This window comes from Prorops nasuta, unplaced genomic scaffold (genome assembly GCF_024137725.1).
Source record: "Prorops nasuta isolate Cenicafe-Biocafe unplaced genomic scaffold, Cenicafe_Pnas_1.2 PNAS00027, whole genome shotgun sequence".
In the NCBI taxonomy this organism is placed as follows: Eukaryota; Metazoa; Arthropoda; class Insecta; order Hymenoptera; family Bethylidae; genus Prorops; species Prorops nasuta.
In genome coordinates, this window is record NW_027116824.1 from 1,288,157 (window position 1) to 1,307,131 (window position 18,975).

At 30.5% G+C, this 18,975-nt stretch overlaps 8 protein-coding genes across 10 annotated transcripts; 4 read left to right on the plus strand and 4 right to left on the minus strand.

Annotated features, from left to right (window-relative positions):
• Positions 1-127: 127 nt before the first annotated feature.
• LOC136782623 (germinal-center associated nuclear protein) lies at positions 128-1,857 on the minus strand. Of its 2 annotated transcripts, none has more exons than XM_066742172.1 (7): positions 1,717-1,857; positions 1,411-1,602; positions 1,159-1,320; positions 820-1,083; positions 609-749; positions 348-537; positions 128-268 (listed from the first exon to the last, which is right to left on the minus strand). In XM_066742172.1, exons 1-7 carry the CDS (start codon positions 1,773-1,775, stop codon positions 200-202), a joined length of 1,077 nt encoding a protein of 358 aa, XP_066598269.1. In that variant the 5' UTR covers positions 1,776-1,857; the 3' UTR covers positions 128-199. The 2 variants fall into 2 exon arrangements, with proteins under 2 accessions (XP_066598269.1, XP_066598268.1); XM_066742171.1 differs by having other exon boundaries at positions 609-764.
• Positions 1,858-2,248: 391 nt separating this feature from the next.
• Positions 2,249-3,681, plus strand: LOC136782627 (optic atrophy 3 protein homolog). The gene is made up of 3 exons (XM_066742177.1): positions 2,249-2,382; positions 2,524-2,709; positions 2,796-3,681. The coding sequence occupies exons 2-3, from the start codon at positions 2,568-2,570 to the stop codon at positions 3,281-3,283; spliced, it is 630 nt and encodes a 209-aa protein (XP_066598274.1). The 5' UTR covers positions 2,249-2,382; positions 2,524-2,567; the 3' UTR covers positions 3,284-3,681.
• Positions 3,682-3,868: 187 nt separating this feature from the next.
• On the minus strand, positions 3,869-5,438 carry LOC136782625 (centrosomal protein CCDC61-like). Its single transcript, XM_066742175.1, is given in 5 exon segments — positions 3,869-4,040; positions 4,111-4,658; positions 4,722-4,873; positions 4,940-5,022; positions 5,264-5,438. Coding segments are annotated over 5 exon segments (1,053 nt in total). The 3' UTR covers positions 3,869-3,945.
• A 287-nt stretch (positions 5,439-5,725) lies between these two features.
• yata (N-terminal kinase-like protein yata) lies at positions 5,726-10,142 on the plus strand. 2 transcript variants are annotated; one of them, XM_066742169.1, is made up of 14 exons: positions 5,726-5,866; positions 5,953-6,013; positions 6,103-6,164; positions 6,266-6,412; positions 6,485-6,607; positions 6,674-6,885; positions 6,956-7,046; positions 7,124-7,606; positions 7,681-7,902; positions 8,932-9,184; positions 9,258-9,428; positions 9,494-9,762; positions 9,842-9,947; positions 10,007-10,142. In XM_066742169.1, exons 2-14 carry the CDS (start codon positions 6,010-6,012, stop codon positions 10,138-10,140), a joined length of 2,277 nt encoding a protein of 758 aa, XP_066598266.1. In that variant the 5' UTR covers positions 5,726-5,866; positions 5,953-6,009; the 3' UTR covers positions 10,141-10,142. The 2 variants fall into 2 exon arrangements, with proteins under 2 accessions (XP_066598266.1, XP_066598265.1); XM_066742168.1 differs by having other exon boundaries at positions 5,953-6,164.
• A 331-nt stretch (positions 10,143-10,473) lies between these two features.
• Gnpnat (glucosamine 6-phosphate N-acetyltransferase) lies at positions 10,474-12,122 on the minus strand. Its single transcript, XM_066742178.1, has 5 exons — positions 11,400-12,122; positions 11,102-11,225; positions 10,983-11,045; positions 10,789-10,916; positions 10,474-10,723 (listed from the first exon to the last, which is right to left on the minus strand). The coding sequence occupies exons 1-5, from the start codon at positions 11,412-11,414 to the stop codon at positions 10,481-10,483; spliced, it is 573 nt and encodes a 190-aa protein (XP_066598275.1). The 5' UTR covers positions 11,415-12,122; the 3' UTR covers positions 10,474-10,480.
• A 304-nt stretch (positions 12,123-12,426) lies between these two features.
• On the plus strand, positions 12,427-15,184 carry Myd88 (myeloid differentiation primary response protein MyD88). Its single transcript, XM_066742174.1, has 4 exons — positions 12,427-13,469; positions 13,529-13,949; positions 14,012-14,183; positions 14,251-15,184. Exons 1-4 carry the CDS (start codon positions 13,357-13,359, stop codon positions 14,592-14,594), a joined length of 1,050 nt encoding a protein of 349 aa, XP_066598271.1. The 5' UTR covers positions 12,427-13,356; the 3' UTR covers positions 14,595-15,184.
• A 1,103-nt stretch (positions 15,185-16,287) lies between these two features.
• LOC136782541 (uncharacterized) lies at positions 16,288-17,738 on the plus strand. The gene is made up of 3 exons (XM_066742041.1): positions 16,288-16,315; positions 16,408-16,582; positions 16,642-17,738. Exons 1-3 carry the CDS (start codon positions 16,297-16,299, stop codon positions 16,985-16,987), a joined length of 540 nt encoding a protein of 179 aa, XP_066598138.1. The 5' UTR covers positions 16,288-16,296; the 3' UTR covers positions 16,988-17,738.
• Positions 17,283-18,623, minus strand: LOC136782666 (uncharacterized). The gene is made up of 4 exons (XM_066742265.1): positions 18,463-18,623; positions 18,015-18,367; positions 17,510-17,934; positions 17,283-17,450 (listed from the first exon to the last, which is right to left on the minus strand). The coding sequence occupies exons 1-4, from the start codon at positions 18,567-18,569 to the stop codon at positions 17,283-17,285; spliced, it is 1,053 nt and encodes a 350-aa protein (XP_066598362.1). The 5' UTR covers positions 18,570-18,623.
• Between the last annotated feature and the right edge of the window lie 352 nt (positions 18,624-18,975).

Genomic DNA, 18,975 nt, shown 5'->3' on the forward strand with positions numbered 1-18,975 from the left:
ATATTTAATTTATAAAATACAATTCAAAAGTAGACATAATTTTTTATACCAATAAGTGAATAATATTTATAGTGACCAAATTATTATTTATTACCTTTCTTTATTAAAATATCTCTCTTTAAAAAATCTTGTATATAATTTAACAAAAACTTAAAATAATATTTAAAAAAACAAAAACTGACCATTATAATTAATGATGTTATGGCAATAATATTTCTGGTAAAAATTCATGTAAATTTTCTAAGCTGTAAAACATTTCTGCATATGCCTGCATTGAAGTAAAATGATTTAATACATCAAATACTAGCATTAAAATTAATGCATAAAATACTTGAAATGTTACTCACCAACCTCTCTGTACTTTTAAAAAGTTTTTTTTGAAAATTTACAGTTTCAGAAGTAAAAGGTAAATTAAATAAGCTGCAATCAAGTTTCAGAAACCTTATATCTTGGTAGAGTAATAATTGTTGTAATCTTTTGATGGGATAATGTTGAACAGTGCTACTATATCCAACACTCATAATTTCCAATGCATCTCTAAATATAATAAATTTTATATAGGAAACACTTTAATATTAAAGAAAAATGATTAATTTATAATTTTCTACCTTCTGATTTGCCTTAAATTTATCAAAGCTGCACAAATTAATAAAGGTGGTAGTTTCTGCATTAATCGAAATGTTGATATATAATTCTTTTTATACCAAGCCAAAGAAGTTTTCATGGCTATTTTGAAATTAATGTTATTTCTAAATAGAATCATTCTATAAATTTAATAAGTAAATGAATGTGTTATAAAGTAATAAAACAACAAGATACCTTATTTCTCTAGAAAGGGTAACTGCTCTAGTTAAAGCTGTAGAATCACCAATATTTACTAATAAATATATTGCTTCCATTTCTGGTCTATTGTTTTCCAGTACTAAATTATTCAATAATCCAGATATAACATCACTATTATTTAAATCAAAAAATTCCCCCTCATCTTTGTAGTCATATAATACTAATAACTGCTTTAAGCATTCTAATAAATGTTGATTATTAATTGTAACATCAAATTCTGAGATTTGCCTTTCATAAAGCCTAAAGTATTCAATCATACTTTTTTTTATTCTTCTGATAATTAAGTATAATTTCTATCGATTTGAATTGAATTACCTTTGATTAGCATAAACATGAAATCTGACAATAGGCTCTAACAGTTGAATAGTCTCTTTAGGTTTCAGTCTTTGAATAGTAATATCTTGGCGTACTGATCTAAGTCGATCAAATATAAAGTCATATATGTGAATCCAATCAGTATCGAGCCTAGTAGCAATACTAAAACAATAATATTGCAGTCATTTGTATTTTTATGTTAAAATATTATTAAATTTATATTAAAAATATAATTCATTAAGCATATATTACTTTGTGAATAAATATTTTATGGTTTTTAATAAAACTGGAGCTGGTCTCAATTGTGCTGGATCAGCTTTGAATTGACCAGCAGCTGGTCTACTAAATGATTTGATAGCTTTTCCAGGATCTGCTTTAGGCTTTCCAAAAAATTGTCCATTTTCATCAATTTCAAATCTGTGTAGCATTCCTTCTCTTTGTCTCCTATGTGCAAGTAATAAAAACAAACAAATATTGATTCTTTTTATAACAAGGGCATAACAATAAAATAAATAAGTCTATATACTATCGAGTTTTATTCACTAAGCAAAAACTTACATATTCCTTTCTTTATCTGGACACATTAAAAAACAAGTTCCTTCAATATAGTCAGACATTACTGTATTTAAACAATCTTTATGCTCTTTGTTTCACTTATTTAAATATTCGTATCAGAACAACAAAAAACTTCCTGATAGTTCAGTTTTATTAACTGTATCCCCCTTATGATTTTAGTAAGAAAAAATAATAGTTAAATTATACTTTCTTCATTGTTATAACAATTTTTCAGTGGATGACTTACTCTACATTATAACATAAAAGTTTTTCTAATGTTTATTGATTTTGTTACTCATTAAGGCTGTTCAAGTTTGTTTTTGTTGCTTACACTTTCAGTATTCTTTAAAAAAAATATATATCATTTATCACACAATATATACATTTTTAATGAAAATTATGGAAAATTTAAGCTATAAGGCAACAAAACCTGTTGACAAATGATAATCAACAATAGATTTATTTCGTGATCCTAAAGTCATATGTTTTGAGACATTTTTGTTTTAACCAATTATTGCACGGCTTAGGTTATTGCTTGGTTTTCCGAACGCTAACCTCACACACGCACGAAGTACCTTGCCTCACCTTGCCTCACCAAGGCTGACGGCTCACCTGGCTCTTGTAAACTGTCTGCTATTTTCTGAAGTAACGTCAGAAAGAAGAAATGAGGTAACATTTTGGAACCAAACTTTGCAAATGTGCAAAAAAAGAATTTTTTTAGATGATTTTCTTTCTCATTTTTCTTATATTATTCTTGTTATTTATTATTTTTGTTGGAATAATATATTAATAATAAATTTATATTAACAGGACCTTTAGAATTCGAAAAAAGTGAATGATAAGAAAAATTAAAAATGGTAGTAGGAGTTTTTCCAGTTTTTAAATTGGGTGTTCTCTTTGTCAAGCAGATCAGTAAGCCTTTGGCAAATTTTCTGGTCACCCATGCAAAAAACCATCCCGTTTTCAGAACATACGTCATTATCCCACCAGCTCAGTGTGTGTATTAATTCATTATATTTTTAATTTTTTTTATTATGTCTAATGTTTCATCAATAGAACTTATATATAAATTATTCTTACAGTTTACCATTGGGCAGAAGTCAAGGCCAAAATGTATATAATGAATCTCGGCAAACCTACAAAAGTTGCCAAATTGAACGAAACTATGGCAATTGAATTAGGTGCCAATTTGCTGGGTGAAATTATAATTTTTAGTTTGGCAGGTGGATGTTTAATGTTTGAATACAACCGTCAAACATCAAAAGAAGCAAAAAAGGAAGAAGCCCGTCTTGCCAATTTACAAGAAATTCAAGATAATATTCAGACATTACAGAACCAATATTTGACCCAAGCAGCTGAAATTCGTTATCTTGTAAGCTCTTTGCAGGAGCTTGCAAAAATTAGTAATTATAAATTGCCTCCTTATCCAATAGAAAAAGATCAGGCTGAAGCTTCAAGTAGCTCTAATTCAACTACTCAGTCAGATACAGCAGATAGTGATAAAACATCAGTAGTTCACAGAGCCATAAATTATTATAAAAATGATGTGAAAGGAGACAAAATCAGTTAATTTTAATTTTGGTAATTATAATATCTAGGCCATGTGTGATAGTCTAAAGGTAAGCTGATACATTTACCTACATAAGCTGGTAATAGTTATAGAAATATTCTTTAAGAAATTTATATACTAACAATAATTGAAGAATCTTTTGAAAAATATATCCAGCTTAGCTACATCTTATATTTTGTATGGGCAACAATAATTTGGAAAACGTTTCAATTAACTTTCACATAATAACATTATACAAATAGTGTTATAGTTTAATACTTTAATGAGACTAAGTGTCCAAAAATGATTTCTTTCTAGCTTTCTAGTACACACACTCACATACCAAATGTATTTGCAACTGTAAACAAAAGTGCTTTGATTATATTAAAGCAGAACTCTGTACATAATCTGTATATGAAAATATTTATATAAATGCAAAAGCATGAAAAAATTTATAACATCCCTGTCTTGTCATTTTAATTTAAATTTACACCCTCTCTCAGCATTTTTTGTAACATTTGTATTCTTGACTCTAAGCTTTTAAACTCGATATCTGCAATAGATTTGCAATATGAATAGAAAATTTAACAGTTATAGATGAAGCACATGAAAAATACTGTCTTTGCAGTGATACATCATATCTCCAGGTAAACAACTATAAAAAATAAAAAGTGGAACCATTGTTATTTGTTTAAAAACAAACCTCTTGTATTTTTTACAGCATCATATCTGGCAACATTTATATTAGCACGAGATCTAGTTGTAGTGGTTCTGCTACCTGCAATATTAATGAAGAACTATAAGAATTTACAAATTTAGGCAAGGATTTCATTGTGATTTTGGAATACCGAAAGAAGTGGATGTGTTATAACTATTAACGCTATTAACGGATGGCGATCGACTTCTGTTACTCGATAATCTAGAGCATTGTGAAGGAGATGGGTGACGTTTTGGAGTAGGACTTCTGCTAACCGTTCTTCTTCTATTTCCTTTTTCATCTGTTAAATTACGAATTCTCATTTTCAGTGATGTATTTTCTGCGCGCAAAGCTTGAATCTGCAATCTAAAAGAAGCTCGTTCTTTGGATACATTCAATTCTAATGTTTTAATTTTGCTTATCAGTTTCTGTACTCCTTTCCCTGTAGTCAAAGTTTGTTTTTTAATTTAGATATAGGATTTGAAGTTCTGAGATTTTGTATTACCAGCAGTTAATCTACGATTTTCTTCTACCAATTTATTATTTGTAGCTATCAGCTGGTCAATACGGGCTTGAACGTCTGTTCTTAACTTAATAGATTGTAATCTTTCTATCTCACTCTTCAACTTTCTTATAGTAGCTTGTAATATTTCTGGATCAGGAGGTCCACAGTATTCCAGAGGCAATGGATAATGAATTCTTAAGAGAATTCATATTCAAGGCAGGAATCCTTTTTTCATTATGTCAATGTATTATCCTTACCTATCAAACTCTACTGTATATGTTAAAATCAGATATCGCCTCTTATTTATTGTATCATTTGTTTCTGTACAGCCATCCCTCTCAAATTTTTTTGCACGTAATGTCTCCAAATCATCAAAAGTCAGCAGATCCAAAGAAATGCAGTTACTTGTCTAGAAACCAATTACCTTTACTGTAAAATACTCTTAAAAATTCAATGTAACAATTAATCCAATTACTTTTAATAATCCAGATCTAAGCATTGCCGTAAAGACATCAAATTGTTTATAATTGCCAGTTTTGTATGTTAAATTTTCAATATCTTAAAAAAAATTACGATGTAAGTTTAGTCATATCATGAGGTTTGTGGAGTTTAGTAAAAAAATATGATGGGAAGAGAAAACTAAAACTACTTAATAAAAAAAATTGATAAATATTCAAAACTGTGATGGAATGCGCGATGATGCTATACATGAAAGTAGTCAACATAACCTAAATAGTGTATAAATAATAAAATTCTATGGGGGGAAATAGTGATTGGAATTTATAAAGAAAGAACAAACAGATAGGGTCAAAGGTTGACTGCCAGTCCTCAGAAGAAAATTTATCGCTGACAGTGATCTCTAAATGATGTTCCAAAGATCCTTTTAAAGAAATAACACGCATTTTTACTATGCATTCCTTGCCACTCTTGAAAGTATATGTCGTCACTAAATTTTTAGCTGTGTCGCTCATCATTGGAATTGCACTTTTCCCATTGATGATGATTCAAACATAACATTAATCTTCACTAGTCTTTATAAACTTTAAGCTTCGTTGCAAATCGATATAACCTAAATATTTATTTTGACAAACGAGAAAAAAACAGTCGATCATCTGTCATTGTTTATAATTTTATATATATATATATTTTGTTAAGTCATCTCGTTCTTGAAATTCCATTGATAACTTTCTGAACTTCGAGAATAATAAATTGAGAATGATTCAGGTCAATCAGCAAATGAGCCCTTCGTATCCGTGATTTTGCTTAACGCTTTTCTATAACCTACTCAGTTCTCTGTTTTTACTGAAAATATTATTTTTTATTGATAGCGTATAATTGGTTAAAGTTGCGCAGTAAATTATATTCGGAGCCTAAATTGGATGAATTATTTTGGAAGTTGTTGGTGAGTAGTTGCGCAATATTAATATAACAAAGGAAACAAATCACATAGTTAGTCAAAAAGTAGTTTTTAAACTGCTTTCTGTTCAGCTGTCAAATATCCGCACCAGTCTACACCGTCCACACGACGATTACTTTCCGATAAAAATGTGTACGTAGTGTTTATCAGTTAATGTTAATTGATGAAAATGTGGTCCTTTTTCTCGAGGGATCCTACAAAAGACTTCCCATACGAAATAGGTGAATCTGTGCCAGGCTTGGAGGATAAAAGCTTTTGGTCTTTGCATAAAGCTAAAAAAAAGGTAACCTCCATTAATCAGATGTAATTTTTTATTTCATATTTTTACGATATTAGTTAAAAATTTATCTGTTGTTTCATTTCTTTTATGTACCAATTTTTTAGGGATGTGGAGGAGGTGAAGATGTATCTGTATTTGGTATTGACTTTAAAACTAATGGAGAGCAATATTTGGACATTGCTAGATCCACTGTGAAAAGACTTAAAACACTTAGGCATCCAAGTATTCTTGGCTATGTTGATAGTCTTGAGGTAAAATATATTATAATATACTATATTAATAAGACTCCAGAATGATAAAATGTGATTTTCTTTATTTTATAGACTGATAAAACAGTTTACTTAGTGACAGAGAGAATAGAACCTCTCCAAAATCGCTTGTCTAGAAAAACTGATGTAGGTGTTAAAAGAGAGCTTTATCTTTCATGGGGTATCTTCCAAGTTACGGTAATTAATGAAGTTTTAAAAGGAATAATTTTTTTCTTTATATAATAACAATATTATTTTATATAGAGAGCTCTTAATTTTCTTAATAATGATGGTAATTTAAGACACAATAATGTCAATTCCTGGACAGTATTTGTTAATGAAGAAAGTGGAGAGTGGAAGTTAGGTGGAGTTGAATATATGACTGCTGTGGATTCAGTATATAGTACACTGCCCCATACTTTTTCAGCATATCAACCACCAGAATCTAAAGATTGTCATAAACCAGTAACAAAATGGTATTTTGGCCTAATTTTTATTTTAAAATAATGAATATAGGAATATTGATAGTATAATCAATTTTCACAGCTCAATTGACATGTGGGGATTAGGATGCCTTATTTGGGAGGCTTTTAATGGACCTCTTTCAAATAGTGGACAACTCAAAAATATAGATCGAGTAAGCAATATCCATGTAAAAATCTCTATATTACTTTTCTTATATATATAAAATAATACAGAGTTAATTCTTTTTAGATTCCAAAACAGTTGCTAACAGTGTACAGAGAGTTGACTGGTCAAAATGCAGAAGGAAGACCAAATCCTGCAGATGTAATAGCACGCTGTCGTAGTAATGGGGGATTTTTTAAAAATGACCTGGTTGATGCACTTTTGTTTTTGGAAGAGATTCAAATGAAGGAGCGTGGAGAGAAAGGCAGATTTTTCTCTCAGCTTGCTGCTCAGCTGGATACATTTCCAGAAGGCGTTGGTAGATACAAAATTTTACCACAGCTATTAGCAGCTTTTGAATTTGGAGATGCTGGAAGTGCAGTGTTACCTCCCCTCCTACAGCTTGGATGCCAATTGCCAGATGTTGAATATCAACGTAGAGTTGTTCCCTGTGTTGTCAAATTATTTGCCTCAAATGACAGGGCTACAAGACTGCGTTTGTTACAACAGTTGGATCGATTTGTAAATCATTTGCAGCCAGCCACAGTAAACGAAGCAATTTTTCCACAAGTATAAAATTTTATCTACCTTTATCATTTTAATCTTCTATTCAAACGTTTATGCATTAATTATTTTTCTCAAAGGTGGCACGAGGGTTTTTGGATACAAATCCGGCCATCAGGGAACAAACCATAAAATCAGTAGTTCATTTAGCTCCAAAATTGGATTATAACAATCTTAACATTGAAGTACTAAGGTATTTTGCCAGATTACAATCTAAGGATGAACAGGGTGGAATTCGCACCAATACCACAGTGTGTCTCGGAAAAATTGCTCAACATTTGCATCCACAAATCAGGCAAAAAGTAAAGAATCTTATTAAGGAGGGAAATACATATGAATAGATGTGAATAAGTATTTTTATAATTTTTTTTGTACTAAAGACTTTTCTATTTTTATCCGGACTTTTAATAACAACTATATATACTTTAAGCTATTGGAATATAAGTTTTTTATTCTAAAATATTAACTACATTTTATTCTATTGCAAATTAACGTAGAGCGCGTTTGGAGACTGACACAAGCTCTAGCTTCTACAATACTTATCTAAAAGCACAAAAACAAATTTTTTCTTGTTATTAGCATTCATATTCTATGTGTAAATCAATAAAAATGGAAAAAAGGTTAATTATTAAATGATAGAATACAGTTTAAAAATGTAGCAACAAAATTTTATATAAAATTTTTGTTATATTTGGTCAAAAAAAAACATGTTTAAGGAATATCTGAAAAGATGAAGGTTTACCTATACAAAGATGTATTAGTGTGCATATTTTCTCAAGATTTTAGCCAGATTAAACTAACAGTTCTTGACTTATCCTTTCTATCTATTTTGAAAATGTTCTTTTTTTTAAAAACGCATTTAACATTTGGACTAGTGCCCTAATTAAATCAGTGCTAATTTAGTTCATACACTGTAATTTCAAGAGGGCTTCGAATTTCATTTTATAATGTTAACAGTATAATTTTAACATGTTAACTTTTATTTAGCCCTTTCACTACGAATTGTTTTGGTAAGAAAATATCCTGTTTTTACAACATAAATGAGATAGGCAATATTTAAAAAATATATGATAAAACTGTTAACGAAAATTTATTTTAAAGGGCTAATTGTAGGAGGTAGTGAGACATAAGTCCCAAAAGTGGATACTTTGAATGGGACATATTTAAACCAATGGTATTCATTTTAAATTATTCAACCTGTACTGGGACATGTCTAAATGAAAGCGAAAGTGCTAAGATTTAAAAAATCTATCTTTTACTGTGGACTTATATATTTTCGCTCTTAGCATATCATTATTTATTAATTCGTTCATTGTTTACATTTGTAACAGGTTTTAATCGGTGCTTTTATACGCGGCATAAAAGATCCTTTTCCACCAGCCAGAACTGCTAGTGTCTTGGCTTTGGCTGCAACACAGCAATATTATCTTCTGCAAGAGGTTTCAAATCGAGTATTACCAGCTTTATGCTCCTTGACTACGGATCCTGATAAAGGAGTGAGGGACAACGCTTTCAGAACTATTAAAGGATTTTTATCCAAGCTAGAACGAGTCTCTGAAGATCCTACTCTTCGCGAATCAATGGGTAAAAATATATACTTTAATTGATAAGTTTGGAATAACGATATAATAACAATCAATTTTGCAACGAATTTTAGAAGCGGACGTAAATACTGCAACTCCTAGCTTGAGTAATGCTGCTGCCACTTGGGCTGGCTGGGCAGTGACCGCGGTCACGGCTAAATTTTATCGCAGTCAATCGGATACGTCAAAGTCATCTAGCTCTAACAATGCTACGCGAATTTTGTTAAATAAACCAGCTTCTTTAGGTCAGTACCGTTTTCATTCATATAATTTGATGTCCAAATTTAACAATTTTCTTCTCGGCTTACAGAACATGCGAGTAGTTCGCAAAGCAGCGCAAGTACCACTGCTACAACCAGTAGTGCTACAAGTATGACATCACTAGAACACGATCATGAACACGACTCCCAAAATTTGACGAATACAAATTCAGATTGTGATTGGGATTGTTGGGAGGCGGACAATTGGGGCGACATGGAACAGCAATCAGCAACGGGGGGATCAACACACTCAAATTTATCACCGACTAGTCATACGCCAAAAAATAACGAACAATGGACCAGCTTAGAAGAAGAACCGGTTAGCACGCTTCTACCAAATATCAAACATCAGTATCGTTTGTTGGAATATTTTAATTATTTTAATCGTTTTTATTCAGGAAGAGGAATGCACCCAGAATCTTTCACTTAAAAATCAGTCTTCTGAAGAGGCCTGGGAGGATTCGGAGTTTCAGCCTGTTGAAGATTTTTCACCATTGGAACAAAGTAAGATTTCAATAAATTTTACAGCAAACCGTTTACTTTCATTTTATCATTTCTTAAAGATATTTCAACAACTACTATCAAATTTGAAGAGGCAAGACGGAAACGAGAAGAACGCAAATTAGCTAGGCAAAGACAAATGGAGGTAAAAAGGGCAGTAAAATTACTTGCCAGCCCTCCAGCTAAGAAATTGTAAATTTTTCCAAAATGTCAAACAGATTATTGCTTCTGATATTATAATTTTAAGTGTACATGATGAAAGTCAAATTGTTTAGATTAAACAGAGATTCAGTCTCCCTGCAATGTTTAAACTTTATTAGAGAACCAGTTGTTTTCAAAAGATTTTGATAAATCATTTATTACATTTAAATCTTAAAAATATATGTATATACATATATATTGCTTGCAATGATTTTTTATCTTTTAATCCTTTAAAAGTTTTTATTTATATAGTTCATCAATTTATTAATCATTTCTGATAAAAGTTGGGGTTAGTATTAGTTTCAATTTGTGTAAATAGATTGCTTGTATTTTTCTTATAAACGTGATTGATCAACACCTACTTCTACAGGAAACCGTAAATTCAGACTATTGGCATTATTCGGTTCCCTCTTAAATCCTAAACTTTCATAAAAAGGAATAAGTTTATCTTTACAGTCTAGGGATAATTTGTAACAATGCAAATGCTGTGCTAATTGACTTATAACAGAGACTACAAGTTTTCCCAAATGTTTTCCTCTATAATTATTATTTACAACCACATCTTCTAAGCGACCTTTCTGTAATGATTGTAAAATATATTGAAAATTTTTGTTAAAAATTCTTAAATGTAATAAATACATACCAATGCACAGTTGTGAATAAATTTTTGCTCTACCACCAATGTGGCAGCTGCTATTATTCTATTAATTTTCAAATCTTCTATTATTACAATGTAATAGTAGCCAGAATTTTTCATTTGATAAAATATATCTGAATAGAATATAAATATTACAATTATATTTAGGTCATTAAATTAAGGTATTCATAAGTACTCACTTAGAAATTGGTCTTTTGCAATATTTCCAACATCGCTCAACTGACTCAACAGCTGAATAAAACCTGTAAGAAAAAATAGTTATTATGTTTAAGTTTCTTTATATCTAAGACTATTATACCTTTGTCATAATCCGTGGATGCAAGAGGTCTTATAAGTAAATCATCACTGATTTTTGGCTTAGGCAATCTATCTAAAATACTTGAGTTAAACAGCTCAGCTGTTTTCTTGGTTTCATTGGATGCCTACATTAACAAACATTTTTTTATAGAGTTGCTATTCAACTGAATTTAACAGAAACAATTTCTAACTCTATCAAAATAATAGTATCTTCTAGTTTTAAAAAATACTTATGAAAATACTAGAGAACTGTAGTTTTATTCAGTGTATAAATCTAACGTATGGTAGAATAGAATTACCTGTAAAGTTGTCATATTGAAATATGTAAATTATATTATTATTATTAACGTGAAATCACTTATACAGGAAGAGCTCAGATGATCAAAAGAAAATCGGAGATTACGGAGGATATTCGTTATTTCTTCACAATATTAGTACCATTTCAAGAACCAGCTAATCAATAGTAGGGTTAGATTTTTTCTATCGTGGTGTATCGTGGCCAGATCGAGCTCTGTATTCTCTGTCCAAGATGTTGGAGAGACCATTTGGAATCTCTTTTCCTATTATCCGACTTCATTCGAGCTGGCCTGTCGATGCTGACCAGGGGCTGGACTAATGCTGACGTGCTGGCTGGAAGACTGGATTTGGGACTGAAACCGATAATCGAGACAGGTTTTACCGGTTTCGAATTTGCGAAGGCCGACTTGGCCGACTCGAATATATCCCCATATATTCTGCTTTCGAAAGGACCAGCCAATTTTTTCGAATCAAACTTCAAAACGAGTGTTTATCTCAGTTTATCTCTACGGAGCGGAGGAACATGTATGTATATGTAGGAAATTCATGTTAGCTGACTATTATACCAATCGAAATGATCGAATCCGAGATTGCTAATTGGTCAATACTGGATTGCTTTTCAGTTAGTCTGAAAATCGACGCAATCAGATACAAATACATAGTTTGTGTGACCTACAATATACCATTTGTGTTTGATTGTGTCTGATTGTGTCGATTATCAGGCTAACTGGAAAGCAACCACTGTGTGTGTAGTGCTAACATGATATGCGTGCACACTAACACAATGACAGTGAGATAGAATGTATATTGGTGTATATGCATATTATCAGCGCAAACTATCGGTCAATTTTCGCAGTTCTTGAGTGTAATTTATTTATACATATATAGTTATACATTACACTTCGCTATCATTGTGTTGGTGTACACGGTCTCTATACTGTAAAAAAAAATCTAACGATGTTTTAACTTCACTTAACGGGATCCCTCACGCCTACTTTACCGACAGTACAAGTCAATAAACAATTCGTTTAATAAAAGTAAAATGCGAAGCAAATTGCAAAAACGGGCTTCTTTATGACAAAGAGCCAATTCTAACGAGTCAATCGAGCTTAAAAAAACTCAAATCGGATGAAGAATAACGCTGTACCACTATCCCGCGTTCTTGAAGTAGAAATAACCAAAAGTAACCTCTCTTCAAGAACGCGGCACAATGGTATAGCGTTATTTCTCAACTAATTTGAGTGTTTTTAAGTTCGTTTGACTCATTAGACTGGCACATTGTCCTAAAAACGCCGGATTTTTCAATTTGCTTCGCTTTTGAATTTTATTAAACTAATTGTTTATTGACTTGTACTGTTGGTAAAGCATGCGTGAGGGATCCCGTTAACGAAATATATTATTAACATTTCAATTAAATTTGGCTTAAATGTTTATTTAATATTTACTAATACTGTTTAAATACATTTTTAATATGTAAGTATTACTGGGGTTGATATGTTTTTTACATTAAAATTTGATAACAATTTACTTAGTATAGTAAATGTTACGGGATTACGGGAATTATACTACTTCTAAGCTAGCTAGCCGTAAGCTTGGTGGCGTTGGGCCCAGGTGGGCCTTAGTGGCCTTACTAATCTTACTATATACGCGTAACATAATTCAAAGTGGAGGAGTTAGCAACGCTGCATCCGGCAGCCATAGACGTCACTCGAACTCCACTCGAACTCGAACTCGAAACAGGCTAAAATACTACAGTATATGTAACGTAAACTATAGTATTGAAACTCGAGTCGAGTGTGGGGTATCCGTGTGGCGCAGTAGTACCACCTGGTACCACCGTTAGTCTTCTTATTTCAACTAATTGCACCAATTCGATAGCGCAGCGAAAAGAAATAAACTCAGTGTTTGTTAACCCTCATTACTTAAGTGGAAAGCAACCAAAGAGATATACATAAACATATGGCAGATTTATCCACTGTTCCACTTAGTGCACTATCTGATGAGAGCAAAAACATAATTTCTACATTCCTGAATCCTATAAGAATTTTTCCAAATAGGAATGGTTTACCAAGGTAATACTTTTTTCCAAAGAATCCAATGAAAATATTTTTGAAGTTATAATTATGTATAGGGATTGGAATGGTTTGGCACATTTATCCGGAATAGGTGGGGAGTTACTGCCATTTTTAGCTACAAATCCAGATCCATCAAGATATATTATTAATCATTTAATTCACAATTCAAAGAAGTTAACATTACATTTTCTATATACTATATTTGACGAGCTTGATAGGCCAGACATTTGGGAAGATGTTGAGGAAGTCATTAAAAAAGATGCTGAGAGATATTTAGAGCAACAAAATGGACAGGAACACATAGCTTCACCGACTATAAATTTGAGAGATGATCACATATTAACAGCTGACTATCTTCATCTGTATAGCAATGGAAAGGAACAGCAATATTACAATGCTTTTCTGCTGTATTGTGATGAAGATGCTGGCTATGCAAATGAGGTTGTCAAAAATTTAGAAGGGTTACATGGTTTAAAGGTGAGCTGATTATATTTTCATAAAACTATTAAAAGATATAATTAATAATATTTTTCTTTCAGCTGTTTTTGAAAGACAGAGATTTGATAGGTGGTGTTACCTTTGAGCATGAAGCTGTAATGACAATGATTGCAGAACATTGTCATAGATTAATTGCTATTATTACTCCAAATTTTTTAGCAAAAAGTCCAGCAAATAAATTTTTCATGAATTTTGCACAAGCTCTAGGAATCCGTAAGATCTATAAGTATTTAATATAATTATTAACAATTATATGCAATAATTTTCTATTGATTTTTAGAGAATCAACAAAGAAAAATTATTCCCTGCATATTCGAAAAATGTCAATTGCCTCTACAACTAAGTTACATGTTCATGTTGGATTATACTAGAAGGGACTTATATGATTTTTGGAGTAGATTAAAAGACTCTGTGATCCCTAATAGTATAAAAAGTGATTGTGACAATCTTGTCAAAGAACCTGTTGAATTGAAAAAAAAGGAAAATGATTCACTAGAAAATGACATTATTAAAAGATTGGAAAATTTACCTTTTGATAATACTTCTTTGCCAAAATGTAGGTCTAAGAAGGGAAGAAAATTATTCGATTGGACCAAGAATAAAAAGAAACTAATCAAGCAATAACAATTTCTAAAAGTGTATATAATTGTTGAACTAAAAATATTTGTTAATTTAAATTAGATAATTAATATTATTTCCTTTATCAGTAAATGAAGCTGTAAACATATATCCCCGCAAAAACACTTACGTGTAAAAAAAAGCGGCAAGTAATTAATCTAATTCTTAAAGACAAGAAGAATTGAAATAGAATTAGATAAATTCGACAATTAATTGAGTTGATCGGTATAGCATGTTTAAAAAACAGAAAGTAAATAAAAAAATAATTACATATTCATCAATAGAAAAATATTTCAAATTCCACTTAACAGAAAATCTGAACCAAAAGTTATTTGCCAATTTCGCGTTTTATACACTGTACTGCATATATTTATTATATTGTTGTTTTTTGTAAATTAATGCTCAGATATTTTTTTAAATCTCATGAAGCATAAGTCTGACAAGCAGCTTTTGGTTCAGATTTTCTATTAAGTGGAATTTGAAAAATTTTTTTATTGAAAAATATATGGCCATTAATAATTTATTTGAATTAATAATAGAATAAAAGTTAAATTTTTATAAAAATATTTAAAATGTAATACTCAATAAAGATGTTCTAAGCATATAACTATTAAATATTAAAACCCCATTTTTACATATTTTTTAATCTAATATATTACTAGCATTATAAAATTATTCCACAATTAAAAAAAAAATAGTTATTGAATGAAATCGAACTCGAATCTGGAGTATGTTAGATTAACCACGGGATTCATAAATGAAACTTAAGCTCAAGTTCAAGTTTAAGACGAGTAAAATCTATAGTCTACGTAACACACCTTATAGGTTTCAAGGTGAGCTTGAACTCAAGTTCTCTTTATGAATCCATGCCTAAAAGATTCAAGCAGACGGACGAAAAGAATTTTTACTCTACTCGCTGCTCTTTGACTAAACGAAAGTGTGGTCGAGGGGGAGAGAGAGGTCCCACGCGAGAAACCTACATATGTGTGTACATATATGTATATGCCACTCTCTCTGGCCGAGGCTGAACGTTAATGTTAAGGGTGATGGCAGACAACTCGATGGAACTGACGCAGCGGCCGTAAACGTAAACATAATGTAAGACAGACGAAGTCGTAAACTTAAGCGGCGAATTTGAATGATTTGATATTGTCTGCCGATGTCTGGTCGAAATCGTTAGCGTAATTTTTGCAACTGTGCTAGCTGTTTTGCAAAAATACTTTATTTATATCATTATTTAAGAAAAATATAATTCTGTAAGTAGCATTTTTAATTAAAAATGTATTGTACTAGTTTTTCGTACCCATTCCTTAAGTTATACAGAAATCGTTAAATAATATATATATATATATATAGTTATTATTTATCACTGTTAGGTTATAATATTAGTTTTGGAGAAATATAGTAAATTTTAAAATTTATAATTCAGGAATTTTAAAAATGCTTAGATTTGATTAAAATTTTCCGTTTTATTTTTTACATTTTTAAATTATGTAGAAGTATGGATCATGAAGATTATAGTGCTTCGTATGATATAATAAATGACACGGTTGACGATCCTGATGATGACTTAGATAATAATAGAAAAACTGGTGATGAGCTACTTATTGATTTGTACAAGGAAAGAAGCTTTTTGTATGATAAGCAGAATAAAAATTTTAAAGACAATATTATGAAAAGCAATGCATGGAAGGAGATATCTACGATAATGACAGAATTGCATGAAGGTTTTTAGATTACAAAGTTTCTATTTTAACTGAAAGCAATTTAACTTGTCACACATTATTTTGAATGCTTTGGTATATTTGGTTAATTTTAGATGATATGTATACTCCTATTTATTGTCAGAAAAGATGCAATTCTCTCAGAGATCAATACAACAGAGAAAAACGAAAAGCTCTTGAATGCAGAAGTGGAAGTGGAGCTGTCAAGCAAAGTTCATTTCTTTATTTACGTCAGCTTTCATTTTTGGACAAGATTGTAAAAAGAAGAAGGTAAAACAATATTTAGTTTTCGTTTTGTTTTAATTTGAATTACAATTTCTATTTTTTAGAAGCTACACTAATAGCAGCATTAATAAGAATAATAATAATGATTTATTAAATAACTTGCAAGAAAGTAATAAGCAGGTACTTGACGAAGAATGTATCAATACAGGTGATACTGAGCCAAATATTATGAAAAGACGTAAAGTTCATGAAACAAAATCTTTAGAGACTGCATTCTTAAATATGGGTGACACTATTTCTGAATATATGAAAAAGAAGAAAACAGAAATGGATAGTGTAGATGATGCCTTCATGAAATATTTAAAATTGCAGTTCGATACCTTCTCTGATAATGAGAAGCTTATAAGGAAAAAAATGATAATGGATGCTCTGGTAGCACGGATTGAGTAATATTATACACTATGTTATACATAAATTAATAATGATGACTATATAGTTGCTACAAAATAATTTAACATATATAAGGTATAAAATATGTATTTATGTTGAAATGCAAATATAAGGAAATACTTTATTTATTTTTTTAATTGTTCAACATTAATTGTTGGGAAGAAGAAATATTAAATTAAAATTTTAATTATTTACATAGGAATAAATATTTTTCTCAAACAATGTCTAATACTAAAATTGTTTCAATCTAACAGATTAATAGTTATTAAACATTATCCTCTATTTTTGTATCGATCTATTCGTCTGCATAAATCCCTCTCTGCACATATTCGTGTTGCCATTCTACTTGGCCATCTGTTGACTGAAAAAAGTTGTTTAAGATGGTTCTTTGGTGCTCACCCGTTAGTACAGAATTATTGGATGCGTGAATAGTTTCATTACTAATTTCAACCCAAGGAGGATGCTAAAATATTTCAAACAAAATTTTTACCGAATAAAATTGTTCAATTCCTTTTGTTTTACCTGAACAAGACGGTAATTTGATTCTTTGCTGTATGATTTATATCCATCAATTTGTTCTTCCTTCAAAATATAATTATGTAAGCATACAGAGGCGCTTACTATTAGGTCTGCTGTTTCTGGAAGTATAGTAATAGCAGTATGAAATATTCTCCATTTATTACTTAAAATTCCGAAAGCGCTTTCCACGGTTCTACGGGCTCTCGAAATCCTATAATTGAAAATTTTCTCATCATATGTTAAATTATGTTTGGAATAAGGCTTCATTATTCTATGAGACAGCTTAAAGGCATCATCTGCCACAAAATAAGCCGATGTTTTATTTTCGCTATTAGGTAAAGGCATTTGTTCTTTTGGCAAATTTAAGGTTTCATTTGTTAAATTTATTCCTATATTCGAGCCATTAAATATACCTGCATCGTTCATTCCTATAAATTAAAAAATTATAATACATGTATGTATATACATTTTAAAAATTTCACATAATATTTCACTGTTAATTTCTTACCACCAAATGCACCAATATCTACTAGTGTAAATCTATACAAGTGGTCGGCGATAGCCATTAAAACAATGCTGTAATATTTTTTATAATTGTAATATAGGCTTCCAGAATTTGGTGGTGCGCGTAATCTAATGTGTTTTCCATCTATAGACCCTACACAATTTGGTAGGTTCCATTTTTCCCAATATCCTGTGGCACATTTCTTCCAATCTTCTTCAGTAGGTTCAGCAAGATATTTTGTTTTTAAACTTTTTATTATGGCCATACAAACTTCTTTCACAATATTTCTTACTGTGGATTCACCTACTCTAAAAGCTAGAGCTATGGTATTTGGCAAGTCTCCAGTAGCCAAATATCTTCAAAAGTATATATATATGTGTTATATATTATTTATAAAAACATTATATCTCGTACATAGAATATATGAAATATTAGAAAAATATATAAATACCGTATAGCAATTATTAGCTTCAACTCTGGGGTAAAGGCTCGCCAATTCTTTTTATGTAAAAATGGTTCGGTTAATTTCAATAATTTTTTAAAATGTACTTCAGACATTCTTGTGTAGCGGTAAAATCTATGTGGTTCATTTTTTAGCTCTACAAATAGATTGTTGTAATCTCCTTGAGATAGCCTATTCTGGTTGATTGGATTTACTAACCATCTTCTATTCAACCAACGCTTTTGTTTCCTTTTTCTAATATATATATAAATGAATGCTAGCCAATAACTTGATAAAATTAAAATATCATTTTCCAGATCTCCATCCATATTTTCTAGAAATTGCATTTTTGCATGATACAAACAATATCTATGCTAATAAAGGTGAGGGTATAAAAAATCTATTGAAATATATTATTTCAATTTAATTTTTATTAAAATGCTACTTACAGAATTATATTTTTCTTAAATAATGATATAAATAAAGTATTTTTGCAAAACAGCTAGCACAATTGCAAAAATT

Coding starts and splice junctions, on each gene's coding strand:
- LOC136782541 (XM_066742041.1), top strand. Junction 16,583..16,641: donor AAGATTGTAAAAAGAAGAAG/GTAAAACAATAT, acceptor TCTATTTTTTAG/AAGCTACACTAATAGCAGCA.
- LOC136782623 (XM_066742171.1), bottom strand. CDS start 1,775: ATGTCTGACTATATTGAAGGAACTTGTTTTTTAATGTGTCCAGATAAA. Junction 1,084..1,158: donor CATGTTTATGCTAATCAAAG/GTAATTCAATTC, acceptor TGAATACTTTAG/GCTTTATGAAAGGCAAATCT. Junction 269..347: donor TTAAAAGTACAGAGAGGTTG/GTGAGTAACATT, acceptor ACTTCAATGCAG/GCATATGCAGAAATGTTTTA.
- LOC136782666 (XM_066742265.1), bottom strand. CDS start 18,569: ATGTCTGAAGTACATTTTAAAAAATTATTGAAATTAACCGAACCATTT. Junction 18,368..18,462: donor AAGCTAATAATTGCTATACG/GTATTTATATAT, acceptor ATACTTTTGAAG/ATATTTGGCTACTGGAGACT. Junction 17,935..18,014: donor AGATATTGGTGCATTTGGTG/GTAAGAAATTAA, acceptor TTTAATTTATAG/GAATGAACGATGCAGGTATA.
- yata (XM_066742168.1), top strand. CDS start 6,045: ATGAAAATGTGGTCCTTTTTCTCGAGGGATCCTACAAAAGACTTCCCA. Junction 6,886..6,955: donor CATAAACCAGTAACAAAATG/GTATTTTGGCCT, acceptor CAATTTTCACAG/CTCAATTGACATGTGGGGAT. Junction 7,607..7,680: donor ACGAAGCAATTTTTCCACAA/GTATAAAATTTT, acceptor TTTTTCTCAAAG/GTGGCACGAGGGTTTTTGGA.
- Myd88 (XM_066742174.1), top strand. CDS start 13,357: ATGGCAGATTTATCCACTGTTCCACTTAGTGCACTATCTGATGAGAGC. Junction 13,950..14,011: donor AAGGGTTACATGGTTTAAAG/GTGAGCTGATTA, acceptor TTTTTCTTTCAG/CTGTTTTTGAAAGACAGAGA. Junction 14,184..14,250: donor TGCACAAGCTCTAGGAATCC/GTAAGATCTATA, acceptor ATTGATTTTTAG/AGAATCAACAAAGAAAAATT.
- Gnpnat (XM_066742178.1), bottom strand. Junction 11,046..11,101: donor ATCCACGGATTATGACAAAG/GTATAATAGTCT, acceptor TTTTTCTTACAG/GTTTTATTCAGCTGTTGAGT. Junction 10,917..10,982: donor TGCAAAAGACCAATTTCTAA/GTGAGTACTTAT, acceptor TATTCTATTCAG/ATATATTTTATCAAATGAAA.
- LOC136782627 (XM_066742177.1), top strand. CDS start 2,568: ATGGTAGTAGGAGTTTTTCCAGTTTTTAAATTGGGTGTTCTCTTTGTC. Junction 2,710..2,795: donor CATTATCCCACCAGCTCAGT/GTGTGTATTAAT, acceptor TTATTCTTACAG/TTTACCATTGGGCAGAAGTC.